Genomic DNA, 23,440 nt, shown 5'->3' with positions numbered 1-23,440 from the left:
ATGGGGAAAAAAGTGGATTCCTTTTGGGTAAATAAGACAGCTGCAGCTGACAAACTGCAGCTGTAAAATGAGCCCATGTACTGGGGGTGACAGGCATTATAGCGGAAGACACAGAAGCTATACAGCACACACAACCCAGGTGCTGGTCACACTGTTAGCTGTGTTGGGAATATGGACATCGCAGGGCTTAGACTGTGTTGCCTATTTCAGAAAACTCTTCACTCCTCTTTCTCTATTTCTTCATTTCTCAATTTCTCACGCAACTGGTCTAATTGATAGGGCTGTATTTAATGGGGACCGTGATGCGGTACGATCAGCGCAGGAAAGAGCAACACTAATAATGATGATCTCGGCAGTCCTAATCACCAGCAGCTGTGACTGCAGGGTACAAAAAAACTGGAGCACAGTGTCTTTACACATCCGTACGTTAAAGAGGATTACGGTGGGTTCAGATTAACCCACAACGAATGAAGTCAGATGGACGTTCACCTAAAACCGAGTGGCAGCCCTAGCAATGACACAACCGCTATGTCACCAACGGTGCAGACGCACGGTTCTTTTTTAAAAAGGGTATGGAATCCAGTGTGTTCCCTGTTCACTCTGGGCTGATTTAATGGACTGATGATGTGAAATAACAGCACAGTACAGTATAGTTAAAAAGAACAGTATAAAGATATACACAGCTCAAGAAATGGGAATGAAGGCATTTGAAAAATCAGCTCCGACATTGAGCTGAATATGTGATGACTGTAAACACAGTGGCCATCCAGTCACACTCTCTCAGTTTTAAATTTGGAACAATTACTCATTTCTTGCAGAGAACCTGAACTGAAACTGCCATTTAAGAGAGGCATCTCATATCCTCTCGGCAGAGTTCTTCATCAACGTTTAAAGAGATTCTGAGCACTGCTAAGTTCAAAAGGCTGGTTAAAATGCATACACATCACATGCATTGCCACTTTTACCTGGAAGAAAAGCATTCGCACAGAAAATAACAAATTCATAGTCTGGGAGATTGGAGAGCAAAAAACATGAGAAGATCCAGGTTTGGTTTATTTTACAAAAACAACTTCTGTACAGACTGCATCCACATCCCAGTGCTGATGAGCTTAAAAACAAAATCATTTTGGTTTCATATTCCCAATGTTCACTTGAAAGTGACAGTAAAAGTTCTTCTGTAAAAAATAAATAGGAAAACTTCAAAAAGAGTATGTAGGACACCTCTTAGCAACCAAGAAATGGGCCACATCCAATGTGAGCAGCCAAACCTGTGCTTTGCGTCGGCTTTGCATCAGGGCCTTCATGTCTGTTAATGTTACTGCTCAAATGTCAACATCTGCTGAACAGAAATGGGACATTTCAGTTAGTCACACAAATGCAGAGTTTGAATGTTAAGATTACAACAATTATGCAACAATCACTGTTGACAATAAGTGCGCACAGATTTTAAAACAGTGGATCTGCCAGTTCAAATCCCAAGCTCCCAGACACTGCACCTGCCTTCCCATGGATATTAGAACAGCTATGCCAAGTTACCACTTTAAGAAACCTTTAATAAAAACACTTTGTCAGTTAACCTTTTACTTTTATGAGTCTCTTTTTATGCCCTCTAGTTATAATAATTATCATGAATTTATGATGTTATTTTATTGTTTTTTCATGCTTTTGCAAATACATTATTCAAATATCTGTTCTGTTGAACCTCCTGTATTTTTACATTTTGTTCTGCTGGGGCAGTAGAAGTAAAATGATTATAATGAATCATCCACAGTTATGGAAGCCGTCGGGCAGTGCGTGGAGCTGCCATGGCGACATCGCCTCTCCTCACCTGGGACTTCACGCTTTCTTGCCGCTCTTCGCCTTCGATGCTTTACTCTGATTGGTCACAGCTGGGGATTCCTCCAGATCCACCATGACCTCCACCTCAGCTGGGCCCTCCAGACTGTCCCCTGAGAGGACCATCCCAAAAATACCATTAAACACCAGCATCTTCGTCTTTTTCAATTACAGGAGAAGAGCACACAGAACCAGGACAGACTACTCTACTTGGAATATGTTCCTGGTAATGCATGTCATACTGGATACACTTCTGTGCAGTTCATTGCACAGTTTTCATATTTCTGTTGCCCCGGAACTTGCAGTCATGACACTTGGAGAATTTGTGCATTTAATTGTAGCCCATATCTAACCACAGTAAACCAAAAGGCCTTGAAGGGTAGAGGTAACCCATACAGAACCACCACTGACAAAAAGACTCAAGACTTTCATTCAATTTTACAGACAGTTATTGGACAGAGAATTAGATGTAAATAGGTTGCAGTTGAACAGGTTTTATATTCAAAGTGCTGAAGTAACATTAATTTGGATAGAATGCAAGGCTTTTAAAAAATAGTAAAATGTTCTTCAGAAGTACAGTCTATTGTAGAGCAAACACATAAACTATGTTTTGGCGACGTAAAAGCAACTGTTTTTACAGTGTGGAAATCACTGTATATGGAAGTGTTCATGTAGGTATGCATTTGTGTATGGTATCTATGTTCAATATCTACTGTGTGTAGTAGTGCTGGTGTCTGTGTACGAATGGGTGCCTGCCTGTGTGTGTGAATTTGTGTTTAAGTGTGTGTATGTGCATGTGTGTGTGTATGTGAGCGAGTGTATGTGTGCATATGCGTGTATATTATGCTTTTGTTGAGTCTGTGTGCACTTATGTGTTTGCATATGTACGTATGTGTGAGTGTGCGTTTGTGTGTGCGCGCGTGAGTGGTGTGTTTGTGTGAGTGTGTGCGTGTGCGTATGTGTATGTGTGCATGCATGTGCATGTGTGTGTGTGTGTGGTGTGTATGTGTGAGTGCATGTGCGTGTGTGTGTGTGTGTGTGTGCGTGTGTGTGAATGTGTGCATGCGTGTGTGTGTGTGTACATTACCTGAGAGCGCGGCGCTGTGCTGCTGCAGCTGGTTGCTGAAGAAGCTCTCACGCAGGAACACCTGCTCATCCCAGGCCTCCAGGATGCGCTGCCGCTCCCGGGCCTCCAGGGCCAGCGTGTCCGGGTGAGCCTCCTCGATGTGACCTCTGACCCCGGCCACGCTGTGCGAGTGCTGCATCTCCCCGCACACCATGCACACCAGCAGCTGGTTCAGCGGGTCAAAGTCCATCAGGAACCGAGTCCTCCAGGAGGCCTCCGAACAGGGCGTGTCCTCGTGGCCTTCCTCCCCTCCCTCGTCCTCCTCAACAGCTTCTATACCCAGGTCCAGCTCATCTGGAGTAGGAGAGAGAAGTGAAATCCGAAACTGGCACATGCCTTCTACAGACTGGCAGTCAGAAATACATACAATACAGATCAGTGAACATACGTGTGCATGTATGGGATTGTGTTTGTTAGTCTGTGAACATTATACATGTACGTGTTTAAGTGTGCACAAGTATCACTGCACTTGTGTATGTGGACATTTTCTTGTGTGTGATAAATGACTGCACCTCTATTATTACATACTGTACACATGCATGCACTGATGTGTGTGTGTGCTCAGGTGTGTGTGCAATAATACCTTTCCCAGCTGCAGTTAGACCTAGCTGAGCTTGGTCATTGTACTCAGAGGAGGTGCTGTGGAAGAGAACATCAAAATGAACAGCGTTAGTGGACCACAGTGGAAGTTCCGCCTTATGGTGCATCATCCCTGAAACCAACTCCAATGTCCGGGCAACAGGGCAGGGAAACGGATAAGCTAGAGAGTTACAAGTTACAGAAAAGTTCCACGCTCTTTACTCCCGTGCAGTTTTAATCGCCATGGTTTCAGCAGCAGGCTGCCTTTACTGGCCGTGCCAATTTACCTCACTTATATTTTGCTATGCAGATATACTATATATAAAGGTATACTACACACACACACACACACACACACACACACACACCATTACCTGGGTAGTAACTGGGGGTTCTCCGATGCCTTGCTTGGCGACGGATCGGAGACCTGTCCCTTTGATGAGATGGGAGATGGGTCATTAGTGTGTGAGGGAAGAAGAATGTGGTAACACCGCACATCCGGGACAGCAGAGCATGACGCAACATGTCAGATACGAGTCAGATGTCAGCCAAACTGCTCGGCAGAGATTTTAGAGAGGCCGTCTTCTTAATCCTGCTCCCACCCACAATCCAGCGATTATATAATTATTCCCACATTTTCATCAAGTAAATAACTGGATGTTCCAGGCTAGGCACCTGTAGCAAGTTCAATTACGGACTGCAAATACGCTGATAAAATGAACAAAACAGTATTTTAGAAGAGAATGAGAATTCACTAGTTTGAAGGGGGGAGGGGGTCTTTTCCACTGAATCGAACAAGGGGGTAAAGAAAAGCTACTTCCTCCTACTGCATCATCACAAAACGGGAAAATGGCTACCGGGGCGGACATCTTGTTCTTAGTGCTTTCGGTGACTTTAAAATCACCCCGTGGTAAATGGTGCTCTTCAAGTCGGGAGTCCTCATTTCATCCATCACTCTCTGCAGTGCACTGTTAACTGGTGTTGGGTGACTGCCACATAGGCGGAGAATCACTGTGATTCACTGTGTTAACAAGGTCCTGTCTGGTTGCTGTAAATATATTTTTACTTAGCTGCAGTAAAAGTGATTTTTTTAGAGAATGGTGATTTATTTTTATTTTTTTTCTCAAATCAACGCCTAGCTCAGAGATGCAAATCTTGGAATGTGTATTTTTGTATTATTACAAACAAACTCCAGACAGAAAGTTTTTATGATATTGAATAAAAAATAATTCAACATTTTTAACACTGAAGTGTTTTTATTTGTCCTTTGCTACAAGACTACAATCTATATTGAGCATGAAGAGCTCTCGTATCATGTATTTTGGTGACACTAAATGCATCTTTTGTGATTTACACAATAACAAGACTTAAAAATACATAAAAAGACAACAATACAACTCATTTAGCACATTTTATGTCACCTACAAATATTGAAATGTATACATTTCTACCAGCAGTATAGCAACTCTGGGATCCTCTAGACTATGGGCGAACTGTGAACCGAGACAGACTCCATGTTCTTAAAACACCAACAGCCTTGTCTAGATTCTCAAGGGCATCTGTAAACTCAACATCCCCATTCCAAATGCCAGCCTCCCTCAACGCCATTAGCCTCATTCACCCAGTAATCCACATCCCATTAAGCATGCGAAAACAGGCCTCGTATACAGGGCGGAGCACTGCTTGTTATTCGACCGTAATGAGAGACACCTACTGTGCACTGATTCAGCTGGGAGGCAGCCTGCTGCTTCTGATTGCCTGACCTTTGTTCCTACATTACATCTCAATTAATGGCTGCCACTGTACGTTTCGTCAGGGCTGGGAAGCATTATTACTTTATTTTTTTTTAAACCAAAAACACGCTTGACCATCAAGTCATCCCTAACGCACCTAATGATATGGAAACTGAGCCCACATTAACTGTATCACAAATCTGACTTCAGTGAGACAGTGAGAAACATATGATTGGTTCAAATTGTGTCACTGATTGCTCCACCCACTCTTGGGCTCACAAGAGGCAATTCTTCCATTAGTCATTTAGAAGACAGTCTGATTTGGAGTGACTTAGAACATAAGATAACATACAGTAAGTGTGTTCACCGGAGTTACATGAGCAATAGGCAATTTAACTACTGCAATTAACCTATGCTAATCAAGCACAAAAACCTAAATCCTAAAACCTACACATAACATCCATAACAAGCCATAAAAATCACCATGAAAGCATAATAAACTCAGTTAATGCATATGAAGTGAGTGCTGCAGGGTGGTCCCACAACAATCTCCCATCACAAACTGTACCTGCGTGTCCAGGCTTTCGGGAAGCTCCTTGACGGGGAGGATGGCTCGAGAGCTCCCGGTTGTCCCCTGCCTCTTCAGCTCCCTCTCCCGTGCCGCCTTCCTGGCCCTTTGCTCCTTCTTCTTCACTCTCCAGTACTCCCTTTTCTTTCGGAGGTCTTCATCCAGCTCCTCCACTGTTTTCGGTTTGGACGGGTCAGGGGGTTTCCGGGCATCCTCCTGTCCGACACGGAGCAGGACATTACAGGACGGGGGAGTGTAGGTTTGCGGCCGTCCCGTGAGCATCCCCGCACCACCCTGTGCCAGTGTCCCTCCAACCTGGAGTGCTGAGGTGGGGGGTAGCTTTTTTGTCAAACTTGACTGACTGGAAGGAGCGTCTGTACTCCCCTGCACCTGCATCTGCCACCGTTTGACCTGGGGCGCATCGGGATTGGAGGCTCGGTTCTGCTGACTTCCCACCAACAGCAGTTGGCCTGCACTCCCTGCACCACCGGACTGGACTATACCTCTGCTGTTGCCACCTGCTGGGTATGGCAGGGTACTGCAAATGAGAGATGCGTGGCTGTCGGCCACTGGCAGACTGGATGACTTGCCGGGAGGATCTTTTGCTGGGGATTTGTTCTTAAAGGCATTGGGGCAACGGAGGGGGATGGATTTCACAGGGGTAAAAACCTTACGTATAGGGAGGGTGGTGACAGCCTCCAGGCTTGTAAGGCTCCCAGTAGCAGAGGACAGTGCAAGGGGAGGAGAATTTGTTGTGTGGAGTGTTGGAGGACTGTTGTGGCCCACGTTCCTCAGCTCTGGTTTGTGGATTTTGACCGTGCAGATTGGTGCACCCTTAAAAAAAAAGAATTTACATTACATTACATGTTATTTAGCTGACTGGTTCAATCACAACAATGTCTTCATGATAGGGAAAACATCAGTTGAACTTGGAGCTGAAACTTGACTATTATCTACATTTGAGACGCCACACCATAAAGGTTGGGAAATAAATGACTAATATTAACAGTCAAAATAAAATTCAGACACAATATGCTCCATTTTTGTATTTCACCATATTGAATTATATTGTACTCAAATAAGTTCCAGAAGAGCTGCATTACCTGAGAGAGTCTTTGTATCGGTTGTTTCCCCTGCAGCACCAGCTTCCTCATCTCCCTCTCCTGTGTTGCTTTCTTTGCCCGCTGCTCTCTCTTCGCAATCTTCCAGTATTCTCTCTTTTTCCGAAGGACATCCTCGTCTGGTTGAGAGGGGGAATTTACCGCTTTTCTGGGAGGCACCGGGGAGCAGCAATGCTGGCCAATTCTCTTTTCGCGCAGTCTCTGGACTCTACGGAGTTGGAAGGGCTGGTCGGAAGAGGTTGCTTGCCTGCAAATGGGGGCATGAGTGGATGACGGACTGCTCAGGGGTGTATGGGAATGTTTTACATTTGAGGAGGGGGACCCTGCCTGACTGGAGGCCAGTGACTGGCAGGATGGGGCCTGGCTCGTGGAAGGTACTTGAGATGGCTTCAGACAGGATCGAGACTGTTCTTCACCGGCATGGAGCACAGCGGATTGAGGGGTAGAGCCCAGGGCACTGTGATGCTTCTCTTGCGGGATTTCAGACCCCTCCGCTGCTTGTGAGAGGGATGGAAGGCTTGGCTTAACCTCCACCTGGGCCACGTCTTCTTCAGAACTAACCTGCTCACGTTTACAGGATGGCAGAACATTGCTGTCAGCTACAGAGCTCAGTGATTCCTCCAACAGCTTCTTCATGGAAGCCACAGCCAGAAGCGTGGTAGCCTGGCTGTCCATACCTGTAGATGGATCCTGCTCCACCGGCTGCTCTGGGGGAGGTGAAAGGCAGGGTTTGATGTCTGGTGGATCCTGACCACCACACACATCTTCTGTGGGACCAGGTTCCTCCTCTTGTTTTATGTTTGCTTGTTTATCCGGGATAGATGTCGGTATGACAGGCTTTGACGGTAGAGTGCTGCTCGAGGGTCGGTTAGTGGAAATGCTCCGAAGGGAGTTGAGACTTGCTGTGCGGCGAGCCGAGAGAATCCTTTGACTTTGTTGCCTCTGTATCACTGAGCTGTACTTAGACTGAAATAAAGTTTGCCTTGCTCGGGCAGAGCGCTTGGCTCTCTGCTCCCGCTTCTTTATCCTCCAGTACTCTCGCTTCTTGGCCATCCTCTCTTCTTCACTTAGTTCTGGCACCAAGTGCCATTTGGGTACCGTTGTTGGACAACTTGAACCTGTGGGAACTCTCTTGAGTGCAAGTCCGCCGGGCGCAAGAGGAGTGGCTGGCTGTTTTCCTACAACTTGCCTATGCTTGAGTAAAGTGAGTCCTGGATAAGTGTTTTGGAGGTTATGTGGTCGCCTGAGAAAGTTGCTTGTTTGGGGCATAGTCGTATGAGTATTCTGGAGGTTTTTTGGAATGGTGTTAGATGCAGGTCTGGCTCTATTTGAAACTAAGCGTGGAGGGTTTAGGGATGTCATAGCATTAGGATAGCTGGTGCCTTTCATTTGTGTAGCACACTTCAAGGGAGGTGGAGCAGTAATCTCCACTGGCTTTCTCAAGACTGAGTTGCCACTACAGTAATTAGAGACTGGGAGCAGGTTTTTGGAAAATGTGTGACTTTCAGCGAGTGTTTCCTGCTCTGATAACCTATAGTTTGCTGAAGCTTGTGGAATGTTGCTCGTCATGGTGCCATCCTCTTTTATAAAACCCCCAATGGTCTCACTGTCACTAGGAGGTATATTTACACTTTGCTGTGACTTGGGGGCTGCCATCCTTGCCCTGCGCATCTCATCAAGAATGCACTGATATCTTTTTACTCTACGCAACAAGGAATCCCTCTCTTTCATCTTTGCCTTCACCTCACCAGAGAGCTTCGCTCGCTGCTCACGTTTCTTGATGCGCCAATACTCCCGCTTTCTAGCCATCCTGTCCTCATCGGTCTCCTCCATACTGTTTCTCTGGGCATTTTTGGTGCTTAAGGCCACAGCTGGTGAGAAGGCCCTCCTAACATTCCTCTGACTGATTATCCTTTGACTTTCTAGAAACTTCTGTCTCTGCATTCTGGATCTGACTGGACCCCAGCGTTCAGCACCATCCTGAAGCCTCTGATGGCAGGCGGTAGCTTTTGAAGCCTGCTGAGCTGCTACAGGTTCAACTGCAGCAGCAACACTATCCACAACTTCCTTCTCGTTCAGTTCTTCACCTTTGGGAAAAACTGTTTGGTTGTTGGAGTTAAGTGTTGTTGGACTGCCTATTTCTGGTAACAAATCAACCACCTCTTTTTTTATCGTGCTTTCGAGCATATCAATTTGGGTAAAACTGGGAACATCTGACATAGTTGCATTATTTCCTGGTCCTGGGCTCTGTACAGGTACCCTAATTCCTGAAGGATAATCCTGAAGGTAAATTCCTGTCTGGGGTGCAAGATTATGTTGAGGCGATATTGTGGAGGAACTGCCATTGAGCACTGGCTTCTCATTCTGATCTTCACAGTGTGCCAAACCAGTTTGCTGCACTTTTATTTTAATAGCAGGCACTTGTGAGAAGCTGTCTGCTCGTGCCCCGTTCAATTTAGTGGGAGAAAAATTTCCACTTACAGCACCTATGGACGAGCAACCAACTGCCTTCCGGCCAGCATTACTTAGGCTGTTCCTGGAGTCTGAAGATGCTGTGGGAAACTGGGGCAAGACATTGTTGAGTTTTATCTTCTGAAACCACCTGTCCTTTTGGCTTGCCGAGATTGGCTGTCCTTCTTGGGAAGCACAAATCTGACCAACAGTGGGGCCAGCATTCCCCTCCGTTTCACCTTGGTTAGAAATGTTCTCAAAATTGTGGGAGGGATTATGATATAGACCCGCCTCGTAAGTCCCATCACTTTTTAGCAAAGTGGGGCCAGGCACCCCGAGGGCCACAGCCATATGCCCATTCTTAGTTCCTGGCAATTGTCCAGCAGAAGGTCTCGACTTGCAGACCGCAGTGTTCACTTCTTTTAGCCTTTCTTTCTTGAGCACTGATAGCTTGGCCCTCTGCTCCCGCTTCTTAATCCTCCAGTATTCCCTCTTACGGGCAAGTGTGGCTTCGTCAAACTCTGAGGCAGGGCGGTAGCGCGAGCTGCTTGAGTTCTGCATTCTGTCCATTTGGGTAATCCTCCTGGACTTCAGCAATTGTCGAGAATCGACTCTTCTCCCATCCTTTTCTCCTTATGTCTTGTCTGATGAGTTTCTAGGCAACAAATTATGGCCATCCTGGGGTGAATTTGTACAATGACATCCGGGGCCATTTTTCTTCTTCTGTTCTCACACTGTACTCTTGTTGTGCATTGTCACTTATCTTTAAGCTTTCTGAAGCTGGTAAGAAATAGAAAGGCCTAGAAACAGAAGGAACAATATTAACTTATTGACTGATTTGACCTAAATATTCCAAAATTTAAAAAGAAGGGACATTACAATACGTTCTCCTTTCTAGAAGGATTTTCATTTTAATTTTGTTTTATTAGACTTGTAGTCCTGTCCTGAAGCCCAAAATGACTGATTTATACGTAGAGACTAGCCTACATTTATACTAAATTCCTTTGTTCAGATACCTATAGGCTATATAACTTATACAGTATATGTAAACATGAAATATTAAATTTGAGGATGAAGCCACATATTAGCATGGGAAAACATTGTTTTCCATCTTAACTTTCCCACCTGATTCAATACAACAGAATCGGACCGAGCAAAGCATAATTGGCTAGAGCGCCCCCCTAGGAGGGGAGGGTTTTAGTTGGAGGTCAGTCTCACATGAAGGCCTTGTTCAAACTCAATGTCTGAGGAGATCTGACTAGCTCATTGTGGTGTGATAAGAAGCGGTAGCTGATATCACATGCTTCAGAGGAGAGCACATGCTTGTCTGCGGCTCTCCGCAATTGACAATGGAGGCTGTGATGAGTGTTGCTGTGTAGAATTATGCAGTATTTCAAACTGGGGTGCGTAAAGGAAGAAAGCAAAAAAAGGAAGGCCAGTATCTTCCATAATGTGAATAATTCCTAATAGCTACTATTCGTCCAAGCAAGGTGGGAAGCCTTTATAGAACATACAAACAGACCAAAATCAGTGAATGTCTTAGCTAAATTGTTTATCTTATTTTCTCCTTTTAGACTTTGAACTTTAATCCTTGTTCCTGTTGGTGAAAGTGCCACACAAACACACACACACACATATATATATATATATATCTTTCTCTGCTGTTGTGTAATATAGCTAGTTTGTTGAGTCAGGGCATGAAATTGCCTGTCGAAAAGAAAATAACCGTTTTATAAATGCAATTGGTTTGGAAATTCGGCAAGAACAAAATGAACCAAAACCTTGTTATTATAGAAATGCATGCTCAATAAAAATCACCCTCCCCCATTGCCCCAATCTCACAGTAAGCACAGCAAGGTCAAACCATGACCCAAAAAGAAAAGAGCCTGGCACAACTGAAGTCACAGCATCATAAAACATCTCTCCAAAGAGATTCCGTTGGTCACCACAAAGAGCCAAATATATTTCCAAGAATATCCTAAACTAATCCAACACTTGTCAGCCAGCTTTTGATATGTGCACCAAAAATGCCTGGTCAGAAAGACCAAAGCTTTTGTTATGTTAGAGGGGCAGTTTACCCTAAAATGAAATTAAGGTATGTTTGCACTTACGCACACATCCATCCATCCATCCATCCATTATCTGAACCCGCTTATCCTGATAAGGGTCGCAGGGGGGCTGGAGCCTATCCCAGCATACATTGGGCGAAAGGCAGGAATACACCCTGGACAGGTCGCCAGTCTATCGCAGGGCACACACCCCATTCACTCACACACTCATACCTACGGGCAATTTAGACTCTCCAATCAGCCTAACGTGCATGTCTTTGGACTGTGGGAGGAAACCAGAGTACCTGGAGGAAACCCACGCAGACACGAGGAGAACATGCAAACTCCACACAGAGAGGCCCCGGCCGACGGGGATTCGAACCCAGGACCTCCTTGCTGTGAGGCTGCAGTGCTACCCACTGCACCATCCGTGCCGCCTTACGCACACATACAATTCTCAAAAAGTACAGTAGATCTCCATGAAACCTTGCACAAATTAAGGATGGTTGTAACTGCGGGATTATATTTGGAAAGAGATGCCGCTGTTAAATTTTTCAAATGTAGGTTAAAGTTTTTCACTTTGAGGCGACACAAAGATGGAGCCGTGAGGTCCGTTTTATCAGGTTGAGCTACAGCAAACATCCAGAAAACTTTCATTGTTTCAGCAAAACTAGATGGATAGATACCATTCCAAGTGTAAGTGGAAACATAACTTCAATTTCAGTAAACTGCCTCTTTAACACAGCCCACAAAAAGGGCTGCCTGGTTGGTAAATGCACACATTAAGTGCAGGCTTGTGCCTAGAGGTGCAGGTTGTTCATATGCATGTCAATGGCTGACAAAGATAAGGAATCAACAGCAGGACACAACTCGGCTTAAGTTGACCAGGATTGCTTGTGTTCCCGTTACTTTAATTTCTACAGACAATGGCACAGATGTCCTCAGGCTCACAGTCGCTTTGAGAGAGATAAGCAGCCATCCATACATACAAATGTGCAGATTAAAGAGTGCAATAGTCACAAAAGCCGCTTGTGAGCCAGTGACTATTGCACTATTTAATCAGGGGCGGGGGATGCACTTGAACTGACTGAATCAAACGGTGACATCACAGTGACATCACAGTGTCAAAGGGAACACAATCGATTACGTCATATTACGATGTACGAGTGTAAATCTCCGGGGTACAACTCCTGTGCATCTTACAGTAAGAGAAGGCAACAGAACTACAATGCAACTGTTCATTTCATTTGGAACAATGTGTTGTTTTGTAAAAACCAAATTCATTTAAATGAATTGAAATTAAAAATCAAGATATGCCTCAATATTGTCTTTTCAATATGTCATGCAGACAAATAACCAGAAACATCAGGATCAGAAATCTTTATCCAGATAAAATCTATAGTGAAAAAAAATAGAACTTTGCAGTCACTAGAACAAAACAAACATTGTGTTTAGCACTGGAATGCTTGGTGTAGTGCTGTCTACGATTTTTTAACTTGATTTATTTCCCTTCTTACTATAAAACAGTATCTGGACATGGAGACAAATAAAGGCTTTTACCCCCCAAAAAAACATGCTAGGTTTGGTGTGTCAATAAAGACAGGTAACTGTAAATGGGCAATGTGCAAACTGCCAGCAGTGAAGCATCTTGTAGTTTAAGACCTGCACACCATTATGAAATTGTTCAGATTAAAAAACAAACGGATGGGAGGCTTTCCAATTTCAATTTCACTTGTTTAGGAGAAAAGGGCAAAGTTCACAAAATATCGCGAAGACAGGGTTGCTACTAGTAATATAATACGCAACTGTTTCATGTTTTTTACCATTTTATTCAACCAAATGGTTTGGACTACTGATACAGAGGCAACGGTTATACATGGAAATGTGAAATGCACTGCAGCAGGAGAAGGTACTTTTTAAATAAACAATTGCATGGAGTTGGTGTTTCATGTAAACAGTCTACAGTTGTTTTTACATGCATTTGTATATCAGATCAGATGGAAGGGAATTCAGCAGTAAAAGAAAGAAAAACCCCATATATTCACACTTTTCTAACCAACGCAAAGCAATATGCTATAGTTTCTTTCAAACACAAGAGCACGCGTTACAAATACAGCCTCAGTATGTTACGTGTGCAAAGAACAAGGAAGCGGAAAATTAGCTACTGTCTCTTTAAAGCCCTGTCCCTCAGTCTATCACGATTGTCGTAAGCCATTTTATAAATCTTTATTTTGTGCCATTTAAACATCGTGTTGTATCCAACAACGCATATCGCTCGCATCATTAGGCAAATAAAGCAGTAAAACGAGTAGAAAAATCACCCAGAAGGGGGTATTTCAGTGGTATTCAAGCCTCGATTGGCGTTGTCTCTGTCGTGCTACAATGGACAAGCTCCTCTGCCTACCCTGTCCACACGCTCTGACGCCTGTCTGCGTGTATTGCTTATTCTTATCGACCCGTACGCACAGACAAGAGCAAGCGGCAAGTAAAATTAAATATTGTCTGAAGCGTTTTAAAAACATGCATGTGAATTACCTGTGTAGTTACATCTAACTTTCCGGGACAGTTTGTAAACGTTTGGACATATGTACAGTCAGGACACTGCAGCTACTTTCCGCGAGCCAGCCTTTCTTTCTGCCGCTGCCTTGACAACGGGGAAAAGTACCAGGATGTGAGACCTGGCTGCGTGTGTATTTACTGCGTAACGCGTGGACAGACACGGGCTTCTTAAAGCAGCAGTGCTTCAACCTTGGACTTTTTAGTTCGATTTTGGTTAATTTGGTCTTGACCGCAAGATATTTGGTGCAAATTTCTATTGAACTGCCCGACAGTTTAAACCTGAACAGCGAACAATGGTTGGTACCGAAACACCAGTTAATTTATTCGCTAACCGAATTTATTAGCTAATATATTAAGTCTTCCCAGACAGTTGAACCACTGAATGACAGTTCTATGAAAATAAATAAATACATCGATGGTACATTTAGAGCAACAGCTGTTTCAAATATTTCAGTAATTTCAAATCATCGTAACCATCCTGTTATTAATAATTAAATGTATTACTGTATGTATTAATTCTGAGAAGGTCTACAATAGGCACCAACTAAATTTCCTTAATTGGTTTAATATCTATATGTAATATCTACAAACGGCGAACTTCCGACACAAAATACCAAATAGCTATGCAAAATTAAATGCAAAGGGACAATATTACAGATATTGAGTATGAAAGAAAATACATAGCTATTGACGCAGCAATGAGGATGTTTACAAAGTAGCCAGTTTCCGATGAGAAAATCTGTATTAACTAAACTAAATGAAACAGCGAAGACATTGATTGAGAATCGTTGGTACAGACATCGATAATTAACCTCCGTGTTGTTTTATTCTACCGTCTTCATTACCAATGACAGCCTGACTACACATGTTTATTCGCGTTATTTGTCAGCTCACATCATTGCTCTGTGCAATTGGACAGTATATGCGATTAAAACATGTAGCCTATGCAGACATATTGCACCACTCATTCGAAGCATTAGAACCGGTGGGGGTGAAACACACTGTGTGATTCAACTAATTGTATTGGTATTTTCCAAAGCAACATGCTTTCCACTCCCGGCTTTCGTGGCTATCGAGTCAATGAGGTCCACACGTCTAAACGCGCAGGACTACACAGTAATATAGGTTACGATCTCAAATAGCCTATACCCTACCCTATAGTCGTTTAGTCCTGTCTAATATACTTCCAACCAAAATAAGAATAAATCAGTATCATTGTAAAGAAGAGTTATGTAACTTGACTGTAACAAGCTTATATACTGCTGGACTTGATTCCTATATAAAGAAGAGGACGCAGTGTAATCAACCTGTTGGTCTTCCAAGGGCCAATATCCGTGATTTTACACGCGGGGATATTAATCATGATTTGCTTATGACTTCAAAATGCATTCTCCATAAATGTCAATATATATATAACAGTAACAGCACGAAGGTTAGCTAGTTTTCATTATTCTCGCTCCAGGGGTGCACACAGCAGATCCTTCGAATAGCTGAGTGAGGGTCGCTACTGTCTCTTTAAATTTACCCAGGAGCCCCTTAAGGAGCCCCAGGGGCCCCAAGCTAGGCTCCCCACCCTGAAGACAAGCAGAGTCTAAAATCCGTCCAGGAGGCCGTACCAACAAACTATTAACTACACGTACTTGCACTTGTAGCGTCGTACACGGCAGACAAAGTAAAATAATATAGTGTCGATATGTAAAAAAAAAAGTTAACTTGGCTCCTACGCTGGCCGTTCAACTGGAGGGGGGTAACAGAATGGAGACAACACGGCACTCAGTTGTGGGTGCGTGCGCCTTTCCCGATACATTTGTGAGGGCTTAGCCGAATGGTCTTTAATGCCTCGTTCCCTTGCGCACGTAGCGTTCGCAGCTAAAGCCACTGTCAAAACCTGACGCGCTGTAGAATAATGGAAGAAGACGAGCCGATGGAATGCGAATCCGGGGCGCATCCATGCCTAGAACAGATAGATTCTCTCTCATTAATAATAAGCGCAGAAGAGGAGGAAGCCCAAAGGCACAGCGACTCCGGACTCCATTCGGCAGGTAAAGGGCTGCTTTCTTTTTTTTAAACCGCTGGTTTTCCGTAGCCTCGCGCACGCCTGTTACTCTTCACCCCCTGTGTTTATGCGAGTGACAGACAATACTATCAGGCAGCATGGCACATTGTCTTCCCTAAAACAAAGACAAAATTGCATGCTGCTCGCTGCCAGCTGTTATACACTGTGGCCACCCAGCGGTTAAGAGGTGTACTACTAACTAACGAATGGTAACGGGGACGTATTTTGCGGAAGTGGAACATTTCGGTCACGTTACTATTCGGACAGATAGCCTATGTTATAACAGTATGAGGCACAGTGGATAGAACAGGGATACTATGATGGTGATGGACAGACTCTGTGAGGTGCGTATTTTAAGCACAACACACCATAGATTAATATTGTGACATATTCAATACTGCTATTTAGTGAATGCCCTCCAATAGCCTGTAAGTGGAATCTAATGAGTATTAAAAAGGAATGTGAATATTAAAAAATCTTACAAATCTTTTAAACACTTTGGTAAGTGTCTCAAACACAATAGAAATTAATTGATTTAATTGGTTGACAAAATAAGTTTTGTCATTGTTGCACTATGCACAAAGCTGCAAGCCAAGCATATGTGGAGTGTTAGCCAGGGTATGTGACGTAAATGTGCTGTGCAGAGTCTCTAAATTTAACGGAGAATGATTATCTTTAATGTACCATCTAGGTAGAACTTTGCTGAAACAATTTAGGCGGACTATACTTGGACCAGAGCCGGCCTTTGTGAGTCTTTGTGGCCCTTGGACGTGATCTTTGGCTCTAAAATACTGAGTAATATATTACATTACATGTCATTTGGCTGACGCTTTTATCCAAAGCGACTTACAGTTGATTAGATTAAGCAGGAAACAATCCTCCCCTGGAGCAATGCTGGGATAAGGGCCTTGCTCAAGGGCCCAACGGCTGTGCGGATTGAACCACCGACCTTGCGGCTCCCAGTCATGTACCTTAACCACTACGCTACAGGCCGCCCCATACAAAACCGCACAGGGGCCCCTTAACTCTGCCGGGGGCCCCGGCAATCGCCTACACGGCCTACATGTTTGTGCTGGCTCTTGATTAGGTCTTTAAAATCCGTCCTGAACTGTGTCCTGTGACCCAAGGGGAAGACGGCCCGATCAACGGTCACGGTACGGACGACGGCGAGGACGCGGCCACGCCCCTCTGCTCCCAGGGCACCAGCTACTGGAGCGTCAGCGAGGGCCCCGACTTCCCCTTCCTGCTGTCTCCGGCGCCCAAGCCCCCGGCGGCGGCGGCGGCGACGCCCCAGCGCAAGCTGTCCCAGCCGCGCTCGGAGCGGGCCTCCCGGCCGGGCCTGAGCCGCATCCCGGGCCGGGACCACCGCCGGTACTACCACGAGTACTGGCGCAGCGAGTACCTGATGGACTTCGACCCGCGGCGGCACGGCATGATCTGCATGGTGTGCGGCAGCTCGCTGGCCACGCTCAAGCTCAGCACCATCAAGCGCCACATCCGCCAGAAGCACCCCGACTCGCTGCTCTGGAGCCTGGCCGACAAGGAGGTGATCCGCTCGGGCTGGGAGAGCCACCTGAGCCTGGAGGGCGGGCAGAGGCCCTACTGCACGGAGGAGGGCGCGGGGCCGGAGGGCGTGCTGAGCTGCGCCCGGCGCTCCGCTGGTGGGTGCCCCCCGCCTTTCGGGTTTTATGTGGGAGGCGGGGCTTTTTAAATTGGTGTGGGGTAAAAACCTGAGGGAAAGGTCTTGAGACTGGGTGGGGGGGGGGGGGGACTTTTGACCCGCTGCCCCCCTCCAAACACACACACAAACACACACACTCACATATCTACACACACACACACACGTACACACTCACTTACCTGCACATACCTACAACGCATTTGCACACATGCACACACACATATCTGAACATATCAACACATATGCACACAGACAGACATACAAACACACCTCCACACATGCACACACACACGCATACCTGCACACACACACTCACACACACACACACACAGACCTACCCGCTCATACAAAAGCACTCATGTTTTAGGCATTAGGATAATTTCATGTTGTCTTTTGCTAATCTTTTGCTTGTACTACAATATAAGCTTTGATTCCAGCTTGTTAAGGTCTCATTGTCATCCCATACAATTGAGCGTTACGTCCACAGCTTGCCTCTACACGCACTCTTATGCGTCTGTACACGTACTGTTAGGCATCTCTACACACACTCTTATGCGTCTGTACACGCACTGTTAGTCATCTCTACACGCACTCTTATGCGTTTCTACACGCACTGCTAGGCATCTCTACATGCACTCTTATGCGTTTCTACACGCACTGTTAGGCATCTCTGCACGCACTCTTATGCGTTTCTACACGCACTGCTAGGCATCTCTACACGCGCTCTTGTGTGTCTCTTATTGCAGAGGTAGGCTTGATCTGCTGATTCCTATCCGTCCCTCGCCACCTCTCTCACAGGTAAACCTGCGAGTCCCGGCACCCCGAAACGGCAGCCCTCGTCGGCGGGCAGCGCAGAGGAGGGGGCGGGGGCAGGGGGGGCCTCTCCGGACCCCTCGGCGAACACGCTGGAGCGCTACCTGAACGACTCGCTGCACGCCTGGTTCCGCCAGGAGTTCCTGATGGAGTACGAGGCCGGGCGCGGCCGTCTGCTCTGCATGGTCTGTGGCTGCCAGCTGCCCTCGCTGCACCTGGACCACATCAAGCGCCACGTGCTGGACGTCCACCCCAACTCCCTGGTGTACAGCGCCGAGGAGAAGCACTGCATCCTGCAGACCTGGGCCAAGAGGCAAGGTGAGGAGGGAGAGGAGGAGGAGAAGGAGGAACTGGTGGAGGAGGAGGTGAGGTAGACGGGAAGAGGGAGGATAGGCAGGGTAGTAGAGTCTTGGGCTGAAGGCACATATTAGTGCTGTGTATGTGTTTGTGTGTGTGAGGGTGAGTGACTGAGTTAATGACTGAGTGAGTTAGTGAGTGAGTGTGTGAATGTGAGTGAGTGAATGAGTGAATGAGTGAGTGAGTGAGTGAGTGAGTTGGTGAGTGAGTGAGTGAGTGAATGAGTGAGTGAGTTAGTGAGTGAGAGTGTGAGTGAATGTGAGTGAGTGAGAGAGTGAGTGAGTGAGTGAGTGAGTTAGTGAGTGAGAGTGTGAGTGAATGTGTGAGTGACTGAGTGACTGAGTGATTGAGTGAGTGCGAATGTGTATTACATTACATTACAAGGCATTTATAAGGCATTATAAGGAAGATTTTATTGTGGGCTGAGGGATTTGCTTGAGCTGATGTTGCCATAGGAACAGATGCTCAAAATTCTGTTTGACTAAGGAGTCTCACCTTTTCCTCATTCTGCACCCCCCTCCTCTCCAAACGCACGTTGTGCTTCCCATCAGAATACGATCCCCTGAGAGGCAGCATTCCTGTCAAATCTGAGCCCTGCTCCGGGGATGGGGGACCCCAGGGGGATGGCTTACTCGCTGCGGAATCGGGGAACGTGGAACCCGCCAGGAGCGCGGAGCCCGGGCAGGGAACGGGAGCGCCGAGCCGTGGCCCCAGGAGCCCCCGTGCCCCCCTCCCTCAGCGCTGGCGCCTGGAGTACCTGGTGGGCCGCGGGCCAGGGGGGCGGGGGCTGAGCTGCATGGTGTGCTCCGAGCCCCTTCCCGTCGGCAGGGTCAGCAGCTTCCGCCGGCACATGCAGGAGCGCCACCCGGAGGCGGCCAACCTCGGCCGGACCGAGCGCCAGGCCCTGGTGGACGCCTGGGACCAAGAGTTCACACCTCCGCTGCAGTCACCTCCACCACCACTGCTGCCTCTGCTGCTGCATTCTGGAGGCGAAGACTTGCAAACGCAAGAAGGTAAAACCAGACAAACATAATTTTTTTGACAAAAAAACAACAAACAGCCCATGACATAAAAACAAAGGAAAATGTTTTCTGACCACCTTCTCACCCTCTCGCCCCTTTCGCCCTCTCCCTCCTCCTCTCTGTTCTTGGCAGAAACCGCCCCAAATGTACCCACCAGCCTGGCAGAGAGGGGCACAGCCTCGTCCCCTCCCAAAACGGCAGATCGACGCAGCAGCGGGACGGATGAGGGGGGCGGGCCCAGAGATGGGGCGAGGTCGACGTTAATGGTAACGGCGATAAGGCAGAGCCACTACCCGGGCAAGGACCAGCGGCGGAACTACCAGGTGCGCTGGCGGCTGGAGTACCTGATGGACTATGACTGCCGGCGGCATGGCCTCATCTGCATGGTGTGCGGGGCGGCGCTGGCCACCCTCAAAGTGAGCACCATCAAGCGCCACATCCTGCAGGTGCACCCCGACTCGCTGGGCTACGGCCCCGCCGAGAGGCAGCAGGCCACGCTCAGCTACAACCAGACCGCGCTCCGCTTCGTCCACTCCGACGGCTGCTTCTCCCCCCGGAACCACGGGAGCGCCGGGAATATTGTCGGGAATGCCGCGGGCCACCTGGGCCACGCCGCTGGGTTCTGTCTCTCCCCCCAGCACCCCCTGCCTTCCAGCTCCAAAAACATACCATGGGAAGGGGAGGGCTTGGATGTGCCTTGACGTGGGGTTGCGACTGTCAGTCGTCTGTGTTTGACTGGATTCATGGGGAGGAGAAAGAAGCTCATTGCAGACATACCACAAAGATATCCACCCACCCATCCATTATCTAGTTCACTTATTCCTGGTCGAGGTTGCTGGTGGACTGGGGCCCATCCCAGCATCCGCTGAGGTGAGAGGCAGGAATACACCCTAGACAGGTTGCCAATCCATCGCAGAGCACACACAGCATTTACTCACACACCCTTTACCTATGAGTACCTGGAGGAAGCCCACGCAGACACAAGGAGAAGATGCAGGCTGATGCACCAAAAATATGTTGTCCTTTATTTGTACACTTGTTTCCCTGGAGGGAAATGTTCTGAGATCCACCCACCCCCCTCCCCTCCCCCCACTCTCTGCCTCACTCCCCTGTCCCCATGGAGACCAACCTTCCCATGATGCACTGCAGAGTAGAAAAACACAGACGTAAATGCCACTTGAAGAGTGTGCTCAATAATAATCATTTTTATATGACTTCTTCTATGTTAAAGAAAAGCTGCCATCACACAGCAGTAGCCTGTGAGTGCTGTTGATTTAATCTGATCTATGCTGCTCTGACTGATTTCTTCCCATAATAAAATGAAATTGTAAGCACTTTTATACATACTTAGTGGTAGAGGTGCCTTAATGATTTTTGTGCCACTTCTGAACAAATCTAGTCATAACCAAGCAGTGGGAAAGTAAGGCTATATGGGTCAAATAGAAAATATTTTTCAATTCTGTGCTCAACTGATCTTGCCTGGTGCAATTCAGCCAACCAAGAGAACCAGAAGGTGACTGTAGTCGTTTGATTGGTTCATACAAGTTAGCAACAGCACCTGACAGCTATATTATATGTATGTAAGTATGTATTATCATTGATAATAACTGTTAATGATGGTGCCCCCCCCCCCCCCCTTTCAGGGGTCTGTGACCCTCCTGGCCACCCCATGAAGATAATTCTGGGAACCCCCAGCTGTGTACATGGTTCCTGAATACTTTCCTTCCTCCAATTAATGAAAAACATCTCCATGGAGAGCGAATAGGAAAAACATCTCTTCGTTTCAATATGATCCTGGGGTGCTGTTTTATGGGAGAATTTAAATATCTTCTGGCATGAAATAATAGTACATTCAACACACTTTGCTGCTATTGTGACCTTATAACATTGAAGATTTATGGACATCAGCATTTTCAGTTAACAGTGCGCCTTGACCATAGACAAAATCAGTGGTTTACGTACTAGTGTGGTTGGCCTACTTTATCTTAACTGCCAGAATGCTGTCTCAGTTACTTAATTTTTGTCAAGTCTGTCAAGCCACTGGATGAATCGAACAAATATCAACAATGCCTTGCGTTATTCACGAAGCCCAGTGAGAAGTGCAGACCTCACTAAATGCACAGGGGTGGATCAATTCTGGTCCTGGAGGGTGCAGATGTGTATGCAGGTTTTTGTTTCTTCCAGTTAGCCTGGCTGAATAAGCTAATGGGCTCTACCCACCACCACTGGTTTACTCGTAGATTAGATCACATTGATGTGCGTATCAAGAAATGTCAGATGTCAGATGGTGTAAGTGTTTGGGCTGATTAAGTAATTAAGGCCAGAAGTTGGCATGGAAACCAGAAACAGATACGGCCCTCATTGCCCACCCTGGCTAAATGTAGGGCAGTCAATGTCTAACTTATTTAAAATGGGATTGGGATTTTTTTCTCGTCATCGTACAGACACAGCATTTTTTAGTGCTCTAAAAATGTCAAGAAAATTTAAAACAATTTTTACACCTAGTTTGGGTTCTACTGTACTATGCATAAATGTAATATTGCAATGAATATTCAATGTTGAAGCATGGGAAGGCCAATGGGTGGTGCAGTATGGTACTTGATTTCAGTACTGAGAGTTCTGAATTAGAACGTTCTATCTGCACTCTTGAGAGTTCTGAATTAGAAGGTTCAAAGATTCCAAAGTGAATGGGCTCCAAGCAGATGCATCTTTTACATCTTTTTTCATACTTTGAAAAAGTATTTTTGTATCAAACTTAACAACTTAATGTATTTAGTGCCCTATGAACAACATATTTCTGGCACTGATTTTTTTTTTTTAAGTCAGCTGTGTAAAATGGCGCAGCCTAATGCTGTTAGAATGTTCTGCGGGGTATATTGCAAACATGTCAACAGAGGTGGAAAATATAGGTTCAGAAAGTAAAATCAGTATTTTGTTCCTGGATTTGATAATTACTACATTTCTTCAGCCAGGAGGTAGAACTAATCAGTGAAATCAGCTGGATGAGTTCATGGGTAGATGAGACACATGATGGCAAGACTTTCACTTTTTAACCCCCAGACTTTCCACCTCTCCATGTCAATGAAAAATAAGCAGTTCTATACATCTGGAATTTGAAGAATGTTAGCTTCAGGCTCAGTTTGTAGTGCTCTGACTGAACAGAAGTCAGAAGTTGAAGTTCTACACTCAACATCTCAGTTAAAAGCATAAATCTTGGCGACAAATATGACATTGGTTGCACCAAGTAGATACAGTATGTTTTTGGTCCAAAAGCAGTTAGTAAATAACGACCTGCTAGAGCAGTGATCTTCATTCCTGACCTTGGAGAGTCACTAAAAAGAGCCGCGTTTGTACCTGAAGGTACAGCAGGTAAGATTTTTTGTGTTAAAACATTGCTAATTGCGAATCCCTTCCTATCTTTGAAAAAGACTCACTGAAATATTGACTCACCTTCTGCTTGTGTTTATAGTAAATTCGGGTTTCAAAATAT

General features: G+C 46.0%; 2 protein-coding genes across 3 annotated transcripts; one reads left to right on the top strand and one right to left on the bottom strand.

The window, feature by feature from the left end:
* Window positions 1–57: 57 nt before the first annotated feature.
* si:dkey-28a3.2 (uncharacterized) lies at window positions 58–14,116 on the bottom strand. 2 transcript variants are annotated; one of them, XM_061236844.1, is made up of 8 exons: window positions 13,998–14,116; window positions 6,946–10,214; window positions 5,843–6,676; window positions 3,916–3,974; window positions 3,546–3,601; window positions 2,924–3,256; window positions 1,829–1,949; window positions 58–1,339 (listed from the first exon to the last, which is right to left on the bottom strand). In XM_061236844.1, exons 2-7 carry the CDS (start codon window positions 9,982–9,984, stop codon window positions 1,837–1,839), a joined length of 4,434 nt encoding a protein of 1,477 aa, XP_061092828.1. In that variant the 5' UTR covers window positions 9,985–10,214; window positions 13,998–14,116; the 3' UTR covers window positions 58–1,339; window positions 1,829–1,836. The 2 variants fall into 2 exon arrangements, with proteins under 2 accessions (XP_061092828.1, XP_061092826.1); XM_061236842.1 differs by having other exon boundaries at window positions 58–1,336.
* Window positions 14,117–15,600: 1,484 nt separating this feature from the next.
* Window positions 15,601–21,284, top strand: zfta (zinc finger translocation associated). Its single transcript, XM_061236662.1, has 5 exons — window positions 15,601–16,063; window positions 17,205–17,738; window positions 18,557–18,889; window positions 19,480–19,941; window positions 20,083–21,284. The coding sequence occupies exons 1-5, from the start codon at window positions 15,928–15,930 to the stop codon at window positions 20,649–20,651; spliced, it is 2,034 nt and encodes a 677-aa protein (XP_061092646.1). The 5' UTR covers window positions 15,601–15,927; the 3' UTR covers window positions 20,652–21,284.
* Window positions 21,285–23,440: the final 2,156 nt, after the last annotated feature.

This window comes from Conger conger, chromosome 3 (assembly GCF_963514075.1).
Source record: "Conger conger chromosome 3, fConCon1.1, whole genome shotgun sequence".
Classification (NCBI taxonomy): Eukaryota; Metazoa; Chordata; class Actinopteri; order Anguilliformes; family Congridae; genus Conger; species Conger conger.
The sequence above is the reverse complement of the archived record's forward strand: the minus strand, read 5'-3'. Positions and strand labels throughout refer to the sequence as shown.